Raw genomic sequence first — 18775 nt, 5'->3', positions numbered from 1 at the left:
CAGGGCGTCAACACAGATCAACTGTGCCTCGCACAGATGCCCTTGCTACTTTACACACGTAAGACCTGGAGCAGACTCCTGTTCACACTCACTGCACTGAGGGGACCCAAACTTTCAATCAGAGCCATGAACTACAGGCCAACACTCAAGGGTTCATGGACGAGGCTCTGAGAGTCAAATCTGATGTCTCCCATAGCCCACCACAGTGAATCTAGGGGTTTCTGCTTCCTCTATATAGTTCTATCTAAATAAAATAACACCAACAAATAAATGGGTAAATATATCTACTTTAAAAATAACATCAGCTCCCTCCTCCCTGCCCCAAAGTTAGTAAAAGTTTTAGTTAGTTTCAGTGAACAAACGTGGGATCTGAAAATAAATTTTAGTCACATTCTATTTCATGAGAGTTGTACAGTTGGCAAGTCCTTGCAAACACCTAGCTCAGCCTGCTCATTTTACACAAGAGGAAACTGAGGCCCGTGGAGGCTAATTATCTTGCCGAAGGTTGTGCAAATCAATCAGCGGAGGTCAATAAATCCACAAATACATTCCTTTTCCGTTACATGTTTAATTTCTTCGGAGTGTAAATTTCAATGGCCGCTGAATTAATCAATAGAGAAAGCACCTAAATCATCGGGAAAAATAAGTACTAGAAGATGGAAAGATGCTTTAGCATCCAAATAATGACACTTTGGGGGTATGTTGTCCCCACATAAAGCCTGACGTGATAAACAGGCTTCTAGCAGAGGCTTCAGATTTATCAAATAATGACTGTGATGTATTTCAGAGCGTGGGAAGCAGCCGTTCTGTGGTAACCACTGAGTCCCGTCTGTATGGGCTGGTTATGCACCCAACACATGGGAGAAGGGTGATCTATGGAATTTCAAATTTGCAGGTGGGATACAGGCCATTAGTTTCATGTTCTGAGAGATCATGGGTCAAATCATCAGGCTGCTCAAGTCTGATATTTCAATCTAGCTCCGCCAAACACAAAAATACAGAAGTCAGGGAGCACACAGAAAGACTCCAGATGCCTCTAGACTCAGGGGTTGCTCTGATGGACGGATTGGGATGCTGGGTACTGTGAAATATGAGCTACTCTACATAGCACCACCTCTAAGAGCAACCCTAGTGCTAAAAGCTACCAATTCAAGTCTTTGAGAGATTACTTGGGGGGAAGGACAGATCACATCTCAGTTCTTCCCTTATAAATCAGTAACATACTAGATTTACTTTACAGATTTTTTTTCCTTTTCATTAAAGGAAGGACTCTCTATAGAAAGAAAGAGGGAACCACTGTAGGGATGGGGAAAGGAACCAGTTCCCAAGGCAATAGGCTCCTCTTCCATCCTCTGTTCTGGAGATCTGAGCATTTTCAAGCTAAGAGGCACAGACATAGATTTACCCAATGACAACTGGGCATTAGCTCCGAGCCTGAGTAAGAGCTTCAGCTTGTCTTTCCAAGCAGATGGGATGAGTCATCAAAATAGTCAGCTCCCAATCACCGTCTTAACCCTTCATCATCTCAGAAAGATGAAATATTACTTCCAGAGAGGCACACAGCCTAAGACTTTACATGTCAGAAGATCCCAACCAGAGGCTGGCTTCATGAAAAATCTGCCCAGTTTACCAAATGTTACCTCTCCAAGGGCATGTCCAAGGCTCCCAAGCCTACAGAGCTTCCCAGGGTGGGAGAAATCACCTAATTTGCATCTCTTGTATCTTTGACCAAGTTTGACATAGAGACTCAGGGATTTCACAGGTCAGGGAGAGCTGGCAGTGTGGATGGTCATGTTCTACCCTCACCAAGGAGCAAGGTTGGGCCTCAATCAGGAGGTGGAACTTAGTGTGAAGGAACACATCTCTGCGGCATCCTAGCAAATATTCAAAATATAGTGGGACCAAGATGGCTTTGGATAAACCCGGAGTTCTACTATCCATAAAGTGCCATCAAAGGAGAATAATTGAGTTCTGACCTGAAGATCAAGGAATTTCCTCACACCCAGGAAACCAACCAGATGACTCCCATAAAAGACAGCAAACTGGTACTGATTGGGTGTGTACCATACAGCAGATGTGGTACCAGACAGACAGATGGTGTGATCCCAACCCCAGGAACACACCCACATGCCCACACCATGTCGCAGAACGGCTATCCCAAAGTTCCAAAATAGTTCATGTGATTGTATTGAAATTGCTATTTTAGGCAATTTTCTTCCTGATGTATTATTTTCCATAGTTTCCACATTTCTTCCAATAATCATGGATGGCTTCTACGATAAGAAGTATATAATCAAAATAATGACAAATGTAGGAAAAACCATCCCAATGCAGGTTGAATCCCAGGTACCTATGCTGAACAGGGAGGCCGAAAGAAGAGTATGTAACTTCCCCCCACATTCAAAAAACTCCAAGCCCACTGGACAGAAACTCTGAAGATACATTTTGAGAGCTATATGCTATACAGTCTAGGGCCTAAGAATCCACAAATGAGTAAGACATCATATCTTGCAGAGATGGAGAGGAGAAAAACTATCAGTGATTAACAATAAGATATTACTCACACCTGTTAGCATGACTCTTGTCAAAGAGACAAAAGATCACAAGTGCGGGTGAGCATGTGGAGAAAAGGAACATTGCACACTGTTGGTAGAAATGTAAATTAGCACAATCACCATGGAAAACATCAAGGAGCTATCTCAAAAATTAAAGCTAGAACTATCATGTGGTCCAGCAACCCTACTACTGGTTATATAGCCAAAGGAAAGTAAGAATGGAGGTATGTTGGAGACAACACTGTTCCTGTATTTGTTTCAGCACTATTCACCATAGCCATCAGCCTAAGTGCCCATTGACAGAAAAATGGATAATAAAATGTGGTATATATGCAAAATGGAATACTACTTAGCCATAAAAATGAAAGAACTCTGTCTTACCACAATACGGAGAAACCCGAAGCCTAGCGAAATAAGCCAGGCACAAAAAGAAAATATTGCATGATTACACATGTAGAATCTAAAAGAAAGGAAGAAAAAGAATTCTAAATGAAGCCAGGCATGATGGCGCATGCCTGTAATTCCAGCTCAGGAGGCTGAGGCAGGAGGATCTCAAGTTCAAAGCCAGCCACAGCAATGCCGAGGCACCAAGCAACTCAGTGAGACGCTGTCTCTAAATAAAACACAAAATAGGGCTGGGGATGTGGCTCATTGGTCAAGTGCCCCTGAGTTCAATCCATAATACAAAAAAAAAAAAACATGTAAATGAATCTCAAAGTTAAACTGTGCTTACCAGAAGCTGGGGTGGATAGGTGAAGGAACTGGAGAAATAGTATTGATCAAAGAAGACAAAATTTTAAGGAAATTAAGTTCAGGAAACCTATGGTACATCCTAGTGTCTAAAGTAAGTAACAATATATTGTATACTTCAAGATTTCTAAAAGAATAGATTTCATGTGTTCTTACCACGCACACACATAAAAAGCTTAAGTACGTATGGTAATGCATATGTTAAGTAGCTTGATTTAGCCATTCCACAAGGTACATATCTCAAAACATCATGCTGGACACCATGATCCATACAATTTTTACCTGTGAATTAAAAAATAAATCCAAAGAGTACCAGTGGTTTAAAAACTCAGCAAGTAAATTAAGTCATCTCTAAGGTCCCTTTTAGCCCAAACACTTCACATTTCTGATGGCAGCAAAAGGCATAATGACGGCGCTAACAGAGAAGTAAACCAAATGCTGTTTAGAAGACAGAAGAAGAGATTAATTTAGATTATGGTAATGGGAAGGCATGGGCAATGGATTTTAAAAGATAAGCAGTGTTGACATAAATAGACCTGCAGAGAGGACACAAAAGGTAAAGAAACAGAGCAAGAAAGGCAGATTCTGGGTCAACTCAGGGAACAAAAAGTATAGGACTTTCGGTTATTGAACTGTTTCCTGGGTATTTGCTGCGGGCGGTTCCCATACTTGACTTGGTATGAGGAGTCTGTGCTGAATGAGACCAGCTGCATCTGGAGGGGCTGGAAATACACTGTGGCTCCAGCATGCCAAGGACCCCATCTGCATTGACCATTACTGCTCAGTAGATACCAGTGACCATCAAAAAATGACCATGCATGACCAACACAACACACGGCAACCCAGGCTGTACACATGGTGCTTCCATCACCCCACCCCCATTAGAGGTTGGGGCAGGAACGAGCTTCCTGGAGGTGAGTTTGGGAATGTGAGATGGAAAACGGAAGCCAAGACGGAGGGGTGCTGAGAACGCATGGGAAGGCAGGCACTGAGAGCAACGTGTAAGGAGAACCAAGAATCTCCGAAACACAGCCTGCATGCGCTCTGAAGCTGCTGTCGAAGTCACCGTTGGAATTCCAGCTCAGATCTGTCCCGAAAGCCCTAAAGCCCATATTCTCACATACAAACTGTGGGAGTACCACGGTAAGAATCAGACCACATTAGCAATGGACCCATCTGGCCTCCTGCAAGAACCCTAAAGACATGATCTTAAATCTTCGCCCCCAACATCTCTATCGTGTTATGTGGTACCCGATAATAGGATCCATTCAGTACCTCCAGGAAGATCTCAGAGGGCAGAGACCCTTCTTTTGCTAAAAAAAAAGAAACACCTTTCCTAATTAAATTTCAAGGATCAGTACAAACGCAACTTCAGAAATCAGGATAAAAGTGAAAAATAAAGTGCCCTTTGCATTCCTGGAGTTGGAGTCAGATGAGCCCCAGTGTGATGAGTAAGGGAACAGCACAAAGGAGTCCCGTGCCAGTCATCACCAGTGGGGTTGCCACCGTCAGCAACAGTTAGCTAGGGAACCCCACCCCCAGCCCCAGGGAGGCAGGGCTCTAACCCAGTGCTCCAGACAGAGCAGCAGCCGCCCCTCCCTCCACAGTGTCATTGGTGGGCATTTCTCATCAAGTCTCACTCCTGCAAACAAGGCAAGCAGCAGGACAGCAAGGACCCTCCACAGATACTGACGAGGACCCTGCCTTATGTGGCTGGAAAATGCACTAAAGGACTTTCACAAGTCCTGCCTCACCTGCCCCATCCTTTCAACCCTCCGTGGGGAAGAAAGCCACAGATCACCATCACATGTTAGGTGAGCAAGAGGAGCCGGGGCAGGAAGAGAGCTACAACCAAGGGGAAAGGAACTCGTGATGCGGTTGGGCTTCAAACCTGCCTTGCTGAGGTAAGCTAGAGTGGACCTGGGGAGGCCAGGTGGTCTTGAACTCAGATCCTCCAACATCCCCACGAGCAACACCGCTGCTATCCAACTCCCTGCTGTCCCTTCCTTCCCCTCCAGGTCAGTGGGGGCCATCTCCTATGAATAGGTCACCCTGAAATCAAAGCCTTCTTCTGCTTTGACTTCTGCACTTTCCCAGGGAGGAGAAGTGCATGCCTGCCTGAAGTCAGATTGCCCCAAATGACGGCTAAGAGTGTACCTGCACGCCCATGGAGAACACCTGTTTATGTGACAGTCAGGCATTCCACACCTGGCTTCCTGGGGACATTTAGTCTCTACAAACAGCCTCCTCTCACTCTGCTAGAATCATGGCTCATTCACTAATTAAAGGGTATTACGCACTTCACTGCACACCAGCTAAGGACTTGGAATAAGGAAGCTTATGCTAAGGCATTAGCCCTGGAGAGGCCATGAAGGACGATTTATAGAAAAAGAAATACAGAAAAAAAAGCCACTCACCTGTGTCGGCCCCTCCCCCACAGCAAGCTTCTCTAATACTTTAGTCTCAGCACTTACAGAAAGAGCGTAGTGCAATCCCAAGCAGAGCCCAGAAACAAGCCAAGTGGAGAGGGATGCACAGCAGAGGCAGAGAGGCTGGCGAGCTGGCTTCTTCCAGAACCACCTGCCCAAGCCCTCCACTTTCTCAGAGCCCAAGAATAGGCATCCCTAGGCCCGGGGCCCAAAGGACACAGGGAGTCCCAGCATCGGTCAGGAGGGTTCCCACTCAAACATTATGCTCCCTCTAGTAGAGGCTCGGCATGGCCACTTGCTGTGACCACCTGGTGAAGACGACAGCCTTCCAAGGTCCACTCTAGCTTTCCTGGAGCAGGTGACCTTTGTGATATCCCTGAGCACCTGGAGGAGCAGCACCGTGGTTCACCCCCTTATCAAGGCTGGGGACAGTCATACATAGAGGGTCAGTCCAAGGACAGGCACCCGAACGGTCTTGAACCTGATGAGGATGGCAGATGATAACACACCACCCATCAAGTAATAAACCTCATCCACAGACACCTTCACTATTTTGGAGACATGCCAGAGAAGCCAAAGACAGGTAAGGCTTTAAGGTCTGATCTTTAGCTTCATGGGACCCCAGAAGCTCAAATGATGAACCAAGTGCAAGGGAGCAGCCCGAGGTCACAACAACCTTTACTTCCAAATGGAACTTGGACGTGAATACAGAAGAAGCCTCCAGGTAGATGCAAAGTCATGAGGATTCTTAAGGACTGTGTCCAGGGCCTGCTGCCCAGGACTGTCTGTCTGCTGTCTGTGTGTTCCATGTGTGCACAGGCAGACAGAGGAACAGCTGAGTGTGTTTCCAAGATGCATGGTACAGTGTTGAAGCTGAGCGTTGCCAGGCATTAGAAAGCATGGGGTGGAACAGAGTGACGGTATCAGCCTCCAAGAAAGAGGCATTTCCTCCTCTCTCCCCAAGGCACCTAAGACATCATTTGTGTGTGACATGTTTTAGGATCCTGCTAGCACCATTTAAAGGGGCTGGTCCCTTCCTCCAGCTTAGACTGGCTTCCTCTTTAGCAAACACCATGGCTGGCTTTGCTGTGCTTTTCCTCAGAATGTTTTAAAGGCATAATACAAAACGGCTCCTCCAGGAAACAGATCTCTAGCACATGAGCTGTGAGAGGTGATGCCCCTGGCACTCTGGGCTTCTCCAGAATCAGAGACAGCCAACAGCAAGCACAGAGGTCGCAGGCAGAGGCTGGCTATCGAATAAGACGAACTCAGAGCAAGAGGCAGGTGAATCTGGGAGGGGGCGGGGAAGAAGCACCACAGAAATGTAGGGAAGGTCTTAAGGAGGCAGAGGACCCCAAATAAGTGCAGATGACACAGTGCGGTCCCTTGGCAATTGCTGCACCTGCCATCCCAAACTTGTTGTAATTGCATGTCGGCTCAATGCTCTGAGACTCAAAGGCTCTCATTTCTCCCCAAGGCGGTCATGGGGAAAGCAGCTACATTGGACTTCAGGAGGGTCCCACCGCCCCTGATGCCCTAGACTTGCTGGGCAATTGGCAGTTGCCATCTGACCTACTATACCAAGTTGTGCCTGGCAGCTCACTAACTGGGCCAAGAACCTGGTAGCAACAACAGCTCTCCTCCCATCCTTCCACCTCAGCCCCCGCCGACAAGCCCATCCTGAATGGGAGCCACATTCTCCCCTGTGTTTCCTCTTTCCTCAGTTCCACACTCCCCTCAGGGCTTCCCAATCCCACAGCTGCTCACCTCCTCCCCAAACCCTCCTCCTGCACCCACTTCGAGAAGCAATTGTGCACAGAAAAAAAAAAAAAAAACAAGCCTTTGAGTTTCAAACTAAAGCTCCCAGACAAGCCAGCCACCGGGACGCCTCACCCTCCCAGGAATCTCGGTGCCCACCCTGCTCACATGCCTCCACCAGACCCTCCCCTCTGCCCCGGCTCTCTGGACTGCTCCTTGCTTCAGCCTGCCAGCAGACCAGATGGAGGCCCCGGGGGCCAGCCTCTCCTCTCCCTCTGAACCCACACAAGATAAAGAAGCAAAGAGCCTCCACACCTTGTACCATCACCTGCTCCAGCAAGCCACCAAAAACCCTGGAGCCATCCATGCTGCCTGGGGCCCCACACCCCCTTCTCTGACAGCTTTAGCTCCAGCCCAGCCCACAGGATGCAGTGCCTGATGCCACTTCCGAGCAGAGAGAGAGAGAGAGAGAGAGAGAGAGAGAGAGAGAGAGGAGAGGATGCCACCTCGTCAATGACAAGCTGTTCCAATCACACGGCTCGGACACCAAGCGCCCCGGACAACAACGGACTACCCAGGCCTCCTCCCTCTGGTTGGGAGGAAGCCAGCTCAGCACGTCTGAGGAAGTGACCCCACGGTAAGCCCCTCTGTCACCCTCCATGTCTGAACTGACCAAGTGCTCTACCCCCCGCAGGTAGCCTTTTCTACAACCAGCTCCAACAACTCTCACCAACTACTCTCTTGGCCTTCAGCTGAAGCTCTGCTCTCTCTCCTGCTCCCAAGCACAGGGAGACTCTCCCAAATACTCAGAAGACCACCGGCGCACCACTCCTCCAGAGGACCAAACGCAAGAGTGAGCTGAAAAACCAAGTACTCACTGTGGTGAAGTCTTGGTGGCCACACTCTTGGCCCTTGAACTTGCAGTAGAGCATCATATCCTTTAGGTCGTGGCCCACGCGATGCAGAAACTCCAGCATGCTGAACTGCTTGGGTTTGTAGTGTTTGAAGTTGGCCTTCTGCCGCAGGGCCTCCAGCACTGTGGGGTCAGCCAGATGCGGGTCAGGGATCTGCAGGTTGACATCGAGCAGGGCCAGCAGCTCCCCGGCATGGTACAGGTCATTGGTGGTGAGCCTGGAAAACCGGAAGCCATTGAGGTTGCAGAGGGTCACAGCCGGGAAGACCAGGCTTTGGGCCACCACCTCATCCACCTTGGTGACATGTTGATAGGAGAAGTAGTAGGACACTCTCTCGGAGCTCTCCACCAGCAGCAGGCCCAGGGAGCCCACGAAGGCCACTGCCCAGAGCACCCTCCGGATGGTCAGTGGCCCATACACGAAGATGTGGCGGATGCCGTGCAGAGTGGAGGTGTTGGCGAAGATCTGGATGCTCGAAGGTTGCAGGCTGCCCTCGCTGGGGCTCTCCTTGAGGTCCATCGGGACCCTGTGCAGTTCTGCAACTGGCTTCAGGTTGATCAGATTTACAGGAAAAGAGTTCCCCAGTCCTCGGGTTCTGCCTAAACCTGGACGTTCCAAGGGAGAGAACGCCAGGCAAGCATCAGGCCAGACGCTGGGAGTTTATGCTGAGAGCCCCGCCGCACGCTGACAAGGGGTGAGTGTTTATATAAAACCCATTCAAACTCTAGCTCCTGATTTTTTCCAGGCGATAAGGAGGGCTGGTTTTATTTAGGGAGACACCAAGGTGATGTGGAAGGGATGTGGGTGGGAAGGGAGCGCTTAGCCAATGGAAATAAAGTCCTCCCCCCTACACACGCCACTAGAGACAAGATTAAAAGCGAGAGCGAGGGAGAAAAAATGCTTAAAACAAGTCGCTGAGCAGCTCGGAGCCTGTTAACCAGCGCCTGATGCCCCGTGTTAACCATCCTGGGGGGATGTCAGGGCAGCGGCTCTGATGCACTGCGGTCGGGCACAGCTTCCGAGCCACCGCCGCCACCGCGCCGCCGCCGCCGCTGCGCTCCGCTCCTTTCCCCCCCCCCCCCCCCCGAGATGTTTTGGACTCCGGATGCCGTTTTTCTCGCCGCCGGCCTCCGTCCCTCCTCTCCTCCTTCCCCTAGGCCCCCTTTTTTTGGGCAGAATTCCAAAACGCCAGCGGCCGCGGCTAGCGCCTCCCGGGAGGAGGCCAGCGCGCCACCTCCGAGGGGCAAGGACCCGGAGACTGGGGACCGCGGCGGCATGGGGCTCGGACCTGGGCTCCATGGTACCCCGCCTCCCAGGGGCGACGGGAGACCGGCGGGCGCTGCGATCCTGCCTCCCTCCGCCCGCCTCCCGCTCGGCTGCTACCGGAGAAGGGCAAGGGCGGGGCGGGGCCGAAGGGCTGGTGGGGGCTGGGGGACCTGCAGAAAGTTTCTTTTTCGCTTTTTTTTTTTTTTTTTTCAGAAGGAGCTTCCGGGGCCGGCTGACACCCTGCCCCCACCGATCGGTCGCGGGGAGGCAGTTGGCGACCTACCGTGAGCCAGGCATCGGGGTGCCCCAGCATTCCTTTGCACCACTGTGGGCTCCCAGATCAGACCCAGCCTGGGTCAGAAGGGAGAGGCTGGAAATGGGGAAGAAGGGAGCTATCTACAGACTCAATGCCTCTGCACCGGGAGGACACCCCAGGGGAGCAGTGAGGAGCCCCTCCCCATCGGGAAAAGCCAGAGTGCCCCTTGAAGCCCCTGAGAAAGAGCAACAAGTAGCCCCCACCCCCACAGGGCTCCCAGGAGTTTCTGTGTTTGATTAGGAAAAAAAAAAAAAAAAAGACAGCTGGGTGCCAGGTAGGGCTGGCTGCACTTGTTCCATTTGGAGTGTGTGTGTGTGTGTGTGTGTGTGTGTGTGTGTGTGTGTCCTGCTCCAGGATTTGCCAGATGGAAGCACAGCTGGAGCTATAGGTGGGAGACAAGGATGGGGCTTTCCCTGCCTGCTTACCTCCTTTCCCTGAAAATCCCCTGGAAATCAGCCCCTTGTGGGGAGGAGGTGCAGCTTGTCAGCTTGCCCCATGCAGAGGATCAGATGACATCCAATGACAGGAACCTACTGAATCAATGATGCTGAATTCCCACCAGGAGGAAAGGAGCAGACAGTTTGAGTGGCCAACAGGAGTCAAAGCTGAGGCCAGGCCAGGTGCCTTGGGGGGCCAGCCTGGCGTCTCTAGGGCATGCCAGGCTCCCATGGCAGGCCTTGGGGGGCGGGGGTGGAGAAGGCAGCTCAGATCATGTCCCTCCAGGTTGATATCCACTCTGAAGTATTTCTCTATCTCCTCTGACCTTCTCCTGAGAACAGTGCACTCTGAGGCAACATGTGGTATGACATCAGTGGCTTATTGATCCCGGGAGCTCACAGAGCAGAAACAAATAGGTGCAAGTGATGAAAGCGGATCAGCCTCCTGCATTGGCTCACCTGAGGGCCCAGGCCCAGGCTGCAGGCCTGCCTCCATGGGACACGGGCTTTAAAACTATGATTTGGGTCAGGGCCTGTGTGAGGTTGTCATAGCATCTGATTTGTCTTCCCAACTATCTTCTCAGGGATATGCTGCTGTTTTTACTGCTGTTGTACAGATGAGGAAACTGAGGCTTACAGAAGAAAGTGCTGTATCTAAGTTAAACAGCTGGTAATGCTAGAGCTCCAGGCATGCTTGTTTCCAAAATGCAGGTGCAAATGTTTCTTTCCAAATTTAGGAAGTGAGGAAGCTTCTTTCTTCTTTGTTTTTCTGCTCTTTCTTTCTTTTTTTTTTTTTTCCTTTCAGTATTGGGGATTGAACCTTCCAGGGGTACTGAGCTACACACCAACCTTTTTAATTTTTTTATTTTGAGACAGGGTCTCGCTAAATTGCCCAGACTGGCTTCAAACTCGAAATCCCCCTGCTTCAAACTCCTGAGTAGCAGGTGTATGCCCTTGGAGCAGCTCGGGGGAGCCAGTGTTTCTGCATTCTATTCCCACCTCCCATTCCACGCCTCTGCCCCTACACCTGGGTCTCTCTCTCTATATATATATATTGTTCTTCACACTATAAAGCAGCCCTAAGCCTTCTGTCTAGTAAGACACATCCTTCTTGTCTACATCTTCACAGAGAGAGGCCCCCTCGTGCAGACTTTCATGATTACTCTCCAGTCTTTGGCTCACCCACCTATGTACTAAGGGTGTACCAGACACTCTGCTGGTTTGGGAGAAACAAAGATGAAGGAAATACATACCTGCCTTTGAGAAATCAAGGTTCAGTGTGGGTGGAGGCAGATGGACGTATGCACATGAGTCCCTGCCCTGCAGCATAGACCAAAAAGAAGTGGCATAGTTCTTGAGTTCCTCATACTAGCAGTACCCAGCTGCAAACCATGTACCTGTGCTACATTCTACCCCCTCTCCACCAGCCCAGATCTGTTTTCCCCAGGAAGCCTCTTCCCCCCCCCCAGAATCACCTCTCTCTCAGTTCTTATCAGCACCTCCCCATTGGTTTGTTTTGAGGATTACAAACATAATGTGGCAGCCTAATTTGCTAGAGTCACCCAGACTTGAATTTGCATCTGTGAACTGCTGTGCCTTCTGTGGCTCTGTGACCTTGGAGGAAGTTACTAAACTTCTCTGAACTTCCATTTCCCCACCTCCAAAATGGTGGGGCTTACAATCCCTCCCTCTTAGCGGTTGTGCAAAGGAAATGAGATAAAATCGTAAAGTGTCTCTGGTATGATTTAGGCACTTAGCAATTAACACTTTCTCCTGATGACTACTCAGAGAACAGTCTTTGTTGATGCTGGTGTTTTCCAGGTGATTGGGAAACCATTTAAAGTACTGGAAGATGTGATTTGCCCTAAGCATGGTAAGCCTGAAATTGCCATCATTTCAACCTTAAGATCAGGGTCAAACACTCCTCACTCTGTTCAGCTTCTTGCCCAAGGTCCTCCCTGGACTTTTATGAATAAAGCTTTCAAGTGGGTCAGGCACTTTAGGGTGGGGTTGATAGAGAACAGCCCTAATGGTGACTTTCATCATTGGGCACTGGGCCTGATCGACCCAATAGATGTCAAGGGCAGTATCAAACCCATTCATAGAAGAGAAAGTTGAGAACAGAGAGGAGAGCTACCTTGCTCAGTGTCCCAGAGATAAAGTGCAGAAGAGCTGATAGTCAAGCCCAGGCATGTGTAACTCAGAGGGCATGGTCTACAAGCCCATCGGGAACTTTGCAAGATCTCAGGGGTGCTGATCACCATGGCACCACCTTTGAGCATCTGAGTTGTAGGGTATTCTTCAAGAAATGCTGTAGCATTTTCCTGGCATACGTAGTGACTCAACCTGATGGCTAATAAAATGTTTCTACACAGTTCTTCTTAAGGACCTTCTTTAATTGATAAGACTGCTTTTCAATTAGCACTATGGTTTATACACAAACACCAGCTACTGCATGAGCCTTAAAAAATGCTTTTGTGCTACTCAGTGGGTTAAACATCCCCTGCTTCTGTCAGATTTACAACACCTATTTGCTCAGCTCTGGGTGTATGTGTCAAGGGCACATGGGATTGGGTTGAGAGTGGGTTTATTTGGCCCAGATTTTTAGGCACTGCCCTAATTGTGTATAATTATGTGTGTGAAGTGCACAATTAAACATTAAAGAACTTTCCAGATAAATTCATTTGCAAATTAAGCAACTTAACCCCATATTAGCCTACATGCCTACAATTTTTGCTGTGGCAGATTTATTCATTTACAAACAAGTGAGTGAGTGAATGAATGAATGAACGAATGAAGGAATGAACATGGATGAATTTGCTGTCTGTGACACAGAAATTGCTGTTCTGAGATGCAGGAAGGGGGAACCATTTTCAACCCCAGGGACCCCAGGGCCTGCTCTGAGCTGGATTTCTGGGGAAGGTCAAGAGCAGAGCGCAGCCTCCTGTCTCTGGAAAGAGTGACGTGGGACAGAGTGAGGGAAGCTGAGCTCTACAATCAGCTCCCATACTAATTTGCTACTTAATATGTGCTAGATATTTGCCCTGCCACCACCACCCCTAATTAGAAAGAAAAAAAAAGAATGCAAGAGAAAAGCATTCATTTCTAAGATACAGATGGCATTGTTATTTCAAACTCAGAGAGGTCTCAATACACAACTTTCCTCCTGGCTTGACATTGCCATAAAGCAGGGTTAAAGATCAATCATTACAGGACTAAAGTGTTTTGCTCATGTTGATTGGTTTACACATAAATACCTCTTACAACAACTCTTTCCATTTAGTTTCTGAGGTGAACATTAGCAAATCGTTTGTTAAGAAGGGCATACCATACCGGGGAGGGTCATGAAGCAAAGTCAGCCTTTCATGAGTACTTTATGGAGATTTGATCTCTAGTTGTTTTTTTTTTTCTTTCCAGGTGATAATTACACAGGCCAGTTCACACTCAATAGAGCCTTGGGGCTCAGCCACTGGTTGACCTGAACCCTGGAAAGCATTTCATGTGCTGGGTGGCCTCAGGGAAACCATAGAGCATCTCTGTGTTATTTTTCTCATTTGTGCTTAATCATTCCAAGGCCTCCTCCTGCTGCTGCTGCTGCAATTTGACATGAGCCTTGACCAAATCATAAATGCCCAGCTAATGGGATAAAAATGAGTTCAAATCTGGGATTCTGGTCATTAACCCCATGTCACCATCTGCTGGAGCAGTATGAGGGCTGGGCCAGGTGAAGAGAGAATCACCCAACACTTATTAAGCATGCAGATTCCTGCTCCATTCCCCTCGAATGCCCACTCCACCCACTCAGAATCTCTGGCTGGCTGGGGGGAGGGGGGCACTGGGAGGATTACCTTCCTTTATCAAGTTTCAGAGAGCTGCTCAAGTACCCCTCCCAGGCCCAGATGTGCCCCATCCTGTCCAGAGTTCTTCCTGTGACTCAGGCATGCCAAGCTGGTTTGACAAGTTTTGAGCTATATTTTCCTCTGCCTGGGAAGTGTCCTCCGAAGCTGGCCTCTTCTATGTCACCTCCCCAGAGAAGCCTATCTCCACCTCCACCTCCACCCCACCCCACTCACCACCCCATCTCCTGCTTCCTGTCTTCTCAGTGCTAATCATTTTTGGCAACGTGTCTCATCTCCTCCAAGTATCTGTCTGCTCCTACAGTAACGTTAGCCCCCATTCCACCCCGACTCCAGGGACAGAGATCCTGCCTGGCTGGTTGGAGGTTGTATCCCCAGCAAGAAGTTCAGGAATATAAGAACTCGTGAATAGATGGACTTGGGAGTCCATTTACTCATCTCTGAGGCTCAGGCTGCTGCTCTCAGATGCAAGAATAGGGGTTCTCTCTTGCAGCCCTGGGGAGCCCAGTCCCTGAGGAAAGCAAGGGGTGCCTCTTGCCTTTCAGCCCTATTCGTTGTTGCTCTAGGAATCATCTCACTGGAGCCGGGACCAGTGCAGAGCTGTTGCCCTGTTGCAGCTCTGGGCACTCAGAGGTCATTTAACTGGAAAACCCGGACTTAAGGGGCCAGGGACTAACTAGCCCTTACTGCATAGTCTACATAATCATGAGCTGAAGGCTGCTTATCTGCCCCACCCAGGAGCTCTTCCATCCTCAGCCTGTCCACGGTGAGTGGACAGCGGACACTCCCCCAACATGCTTCTCTCCACTCTCCTCATCTGATAGGATCATGATGTAGTAAAGTAATGACCTAAACAGTAGGTGTTCAATAAATGCTTGCTGGTCTAAAATGAGGAGCTTATGATTCCCATCTCCACCCTGTTCCTTAGCCTCCATCCATTTTTTTTAATAACCCAAAATTGGTTTATAATGAGTCCTTGCGTTTTCCTGTGCAATCAGTAGTAGCTTTTCGTTTTTATTTCGTTGGCTATTACGGAGACACGTCTTCCTGTGGGCCCTTCATCTCGTAAGGGCTGACTCCCCGCCTGCCAGGCTAAAAGGAGGCTTTTGGACCACATCTGACCGAGGCTTCTTTTATCCTGAGAGGCCTTTGATCTGGTACATGTGTTTAAAGACACCGAAGTCTCTCCTCCATAAACAAAGCAGGCCCAGTTCAAGTCTCCCCGATGGGTGGGGGGAAAAAACGGGGAGACTCAGGATCAGAAGATGAGAGTCTCTGGTTTTATTTCATGTCATTTCCCTTCCTCGAGGGGGTGAGAGTCACCCCTCCCCACCCCTCCCCTGGGCAGCCTCTGCTGTGAGCATTCTTGGCATGGTTTTTCTCTGTGTGTGTCCTCCTCTTTTACTCTGCCTCTGCCCCCTCTCTCCCCTGGGAGCCAAGTAGAAGAAAGAAACCACTGCTGTTTATTTTCTTTCCATCCGTCAATCCCTGGAGCCAACCGCTTCGCAAACAAGGGAAAAGGCACCCAGAGGCCTTGAAGTCATCCATCAGCAGACAGCTTTCAACAAAAACTTTATTAGCACCACCTTCGCCACAGGTGAGCGGGCACTCCATAGAACAGGAGAGAGGAACAGTGCTAAGAAGTGGGTCCTGGCCTGGAGCTGCGTGGAGCTTCTTCTCCCTCTTGTGTTCGACACGTGTGGTTGCAGCTGCTGCTGAGCTTGGGTGGCCGTCCTGGGCAGGGGGGGCACTGCAGCATACCACACATGGGTTTTCCTGATCACCTGACCTCTGCTCCTCCACCCCAGCTGCTCCCCTCTCTGCTCAACTCTCTGCTCATTTTTAAAACAGCTCCAGTGTGCTCAGGTTGGTGGTGCAAGCTCTGAACCTAATTGCATTTGATAATTTTTTCCTATGTCTTCTGTGCAAGTAGAGATGCATTTGCTTCGATTCAACTGATATGTTCCCCAGCTCTTTCTTCATACCAAACCAAACCAAAGCGATCCAATAGGAATAAAAAGAGAAAAACAGAACCGGGAGAAAGAAAGGGGAACCACGTCTATGTTCCTCTTTTTCTGGGCATCAGTGTGCTTTATATTACAAACCCATAATACAAATTTTAATGTGTAGACACCGCATGAGGGGACAGTGTCTGTGTATCACCTCTATGGGAGAAATCACTAGAAGGGATTCTGAAAGATACAAAGAACGGCGTCTGTATTTTCATGACACCTTTCATCTGGTGGGTGAGACACGCACGAAGGTCTTATGTCTTCATCCCTCCTGATGTGAGACTCTTCAGCAGTCACTATCCTACCTGACTTCCAAAAGCAGAAGAGGGGGTGAGTGTTTCCTTGTTACGAAGGCAGAAACTGAAGCTCTGAGAGTTGAAGGACCCTGGGAAGATTAAATCCTGATTTCCTGAGTCCACATTTCACCTTGTTTTACTCTGTCATGATTCCAATCAAATCTTGCTATAGACGCCTCTCAGAGCTGGGGCACATGAAGCAGTTTGGTAAGATATGGAGACTTGATCCTAGGAGAGGGGAAATCATTGAAGGAAAGAAGGACCAGAGACAGCATCAAGGAAGCAGAGACAGTTTCAGGAAGCTACAGAATGGGACCAGAGGCCACCCAGGGAGGTCCTCTCAGCCAGAGTGTCCTGGTGCCTGTCATTTAAAGGGTGAACCAGAGGTCAGGATTTTAAGAATTTAAGGTTGAAATTCTGAGGATAAGTGTCTTTTCCATCTATTTCTGCATATACATACGTGTATGTCCTTTTCTTCTGTGTCTAATTATGCATGCAATTTAGGAAGAATTGATTGCCTGCTAATTTGTGGCTTGGGCACTTTTACAGTTTTGTTTTGTTTTGTTTTCTGCAGTGCTGGGTATCACACTCAGGGCCTTATCCATGCTAGGCAAGCACTTTACCACTGAGCTACTTCCCCAACCATTGGCTTGGGCACTTTTCTAAAGCAAGAGAGAAAATACCTGAAACTAAAAGACTTTGCCTCATTGCCCCCAAGATTCCCAGGGGGTTGAGCAGAGCAGGGCATCTATGCCCCCTCTAGAGAGTGCTCTGGATTGTGGGTTCTCAGGGGACATGAAATAGAAATGTCCTTCTCAGTTCTCTGTGCACATGGGATGTCCATGGAGGGAAGAGGGTGGACACATACTGGAAACCAAATCCCATTCAGTCCTGTGCAGTTATTCTGCCCATTTTACAGATAAGGAGACTCAGGCTTTAAGAGGTAAAGTAAGTGCTTATGGTCCCTGCTGTCAGCGTGGGCATGAACTTCAAGTGGGAGTCAGGGTCGTTGAGTCAAGCTGCTACCCAAGTGCCTTCTGCAGCCTGGGGTGCTGTGGGTAAGGACTTAGGAGCTGGTGTCATTCAACTGTGAGGTTGAACGCATCCTAACTCTGTTACTTAAAACATGCTGCTTACCTTAGCTAAACCTTGGTTTGCTCATCTGTAAGATGGGGATAGTAACAGTGCCCGCCTGAGAAGGCTGATGGGAGAATGTATCGAGATGAAACGTATAAGCACGAATAAGTATCCAGAGCTCAGGAACTCTTAAGCTGTCGTTATTTATACCATTGTTACGCCATGCTACTGTTGCAAGGAGATGTGGTGGCAAAGCACTACACCCTGAGGACTTGTGAACCCTCCTCGATCCCCACCCCATCCCCATGCAAAATAGAAAGAGTGTAGTCACGAATCAGATGAAAACATGAGAGCAGACAAGCAGTGGGAATAAATATTCATAAGTCAGGGTGCAGGCAGGTCCCAGAGGACAAGAAGTGGATGGAGTTTCAAAGGCCTGTTTTCCTGAGATAGGTGGGGACATTTTGTCAAGCAACTCTGGCGTATCAAGCTGTCTGCTAGCCCCCGAGGATATGATGCTCGTTCAGACACGCTCCTATGAGCTCTGGTCCAGGTTCTCCCAGTATTCAGCCGCACCACTGTTTCCAGATGACTCCTGTAGGACTCAGCAGACCTCGTCCTGGGTAGTTCAGGCTCTGACCCAGAGAAGGGGGGCTGTTTTCCCAGGGCTGGAGATCCAAAGATGCCCACCCCCTCATCTAGCGTGTATTCTTCTGTAAGGGCCGAGCACTGTGGCCAGCCAGGGCCGGACTCCCTTCCCTTAGCACTCATCAGTGCCTTCTTGCAAAGCCCCACCCTCTTTCCTGAACACTGACCCCCTACATCTATATGTCTCTACCACCCCCCAGTCCAACACTGAAACCAACTTTCAGTCACCTCTAGGGGAGCTATTGATTTCACCGGCCATTACAGAGTATATGTCCTTAGTGTAGCCACAGTTCTAAATACCCAGAGAGATTCAAAGAGGCATCAGACTAGTGCCTTTCATCCAAGAAGCTGGCAGATGGGGAACTCTTATGTGGACACACTGGGTACAGGGACCAGGCCTGTTCTGGAGCTGGGTGTGTGCGGGGACCCACGTGTACAAGTATCATGTCAGCTGATGAGG

General features: G+C 49.1%; 1 protein-coding gene and 1 long non-coding RNA gene across 2 annotated transcripts in view; one reads left to right on the top strand and one right to left on the bottom strand.

Moving 5' to 3' along the window:
• Asic2 (acid sensing ion channel subunit 2) overlaps positions 1 to 9374 on the bottom strand; it is a 1042689-nt gene extending 1033315 nt beyond the window's left edge. The window contains exon 1 of the mRNA XM_005327776.4: positions 8371 to 9374. Within this exon, the coding sequence (XP_005327833.1) occupies positions 8371 to 8925 (555 nt within the window). The 5' untranslated portion in view covers positions 8926 to 9374. The remainder of the gene's footprint in view (positions 1 to 8370) is intronic.
• LOC144376111 (uncharacterized) lies at positions 6428 to 12802 on the top strand. The gene is made up of 2 exons (XR_013436205.1): positions 6428 to 9100; positions 9886 to 12802. It is a non-coding gene; the product is annotated as an uncharacterized LOC144376111 (long non-coding RNA).
• The last annotated feature ends 5973 nt before the right edge of the window (positions 12803 to 18775 follow it).

The sequence above is a fragment of the Ictidomys tridecemlineatus genome, chromosome 3, assembly GCF_052094955.1.
Source record: "Ictidomys tridecemlineatus isolate mIctTri1 chromosome 3, mIctTri1.hap1, whole genome shotgun sequence".
Taxonomy (NCBI): domain Eukaryota; kingdom Metazoa; phylum Chordata; class Mammalia; order Rodentia; family Sciuridae; genus Ictidomys; species Ictidomys tridecemlineatus.
Note: the sequence above shows the minus strand (reverse complement) of the source record. Positions and strands in the feature narration are given on the sequence as shown.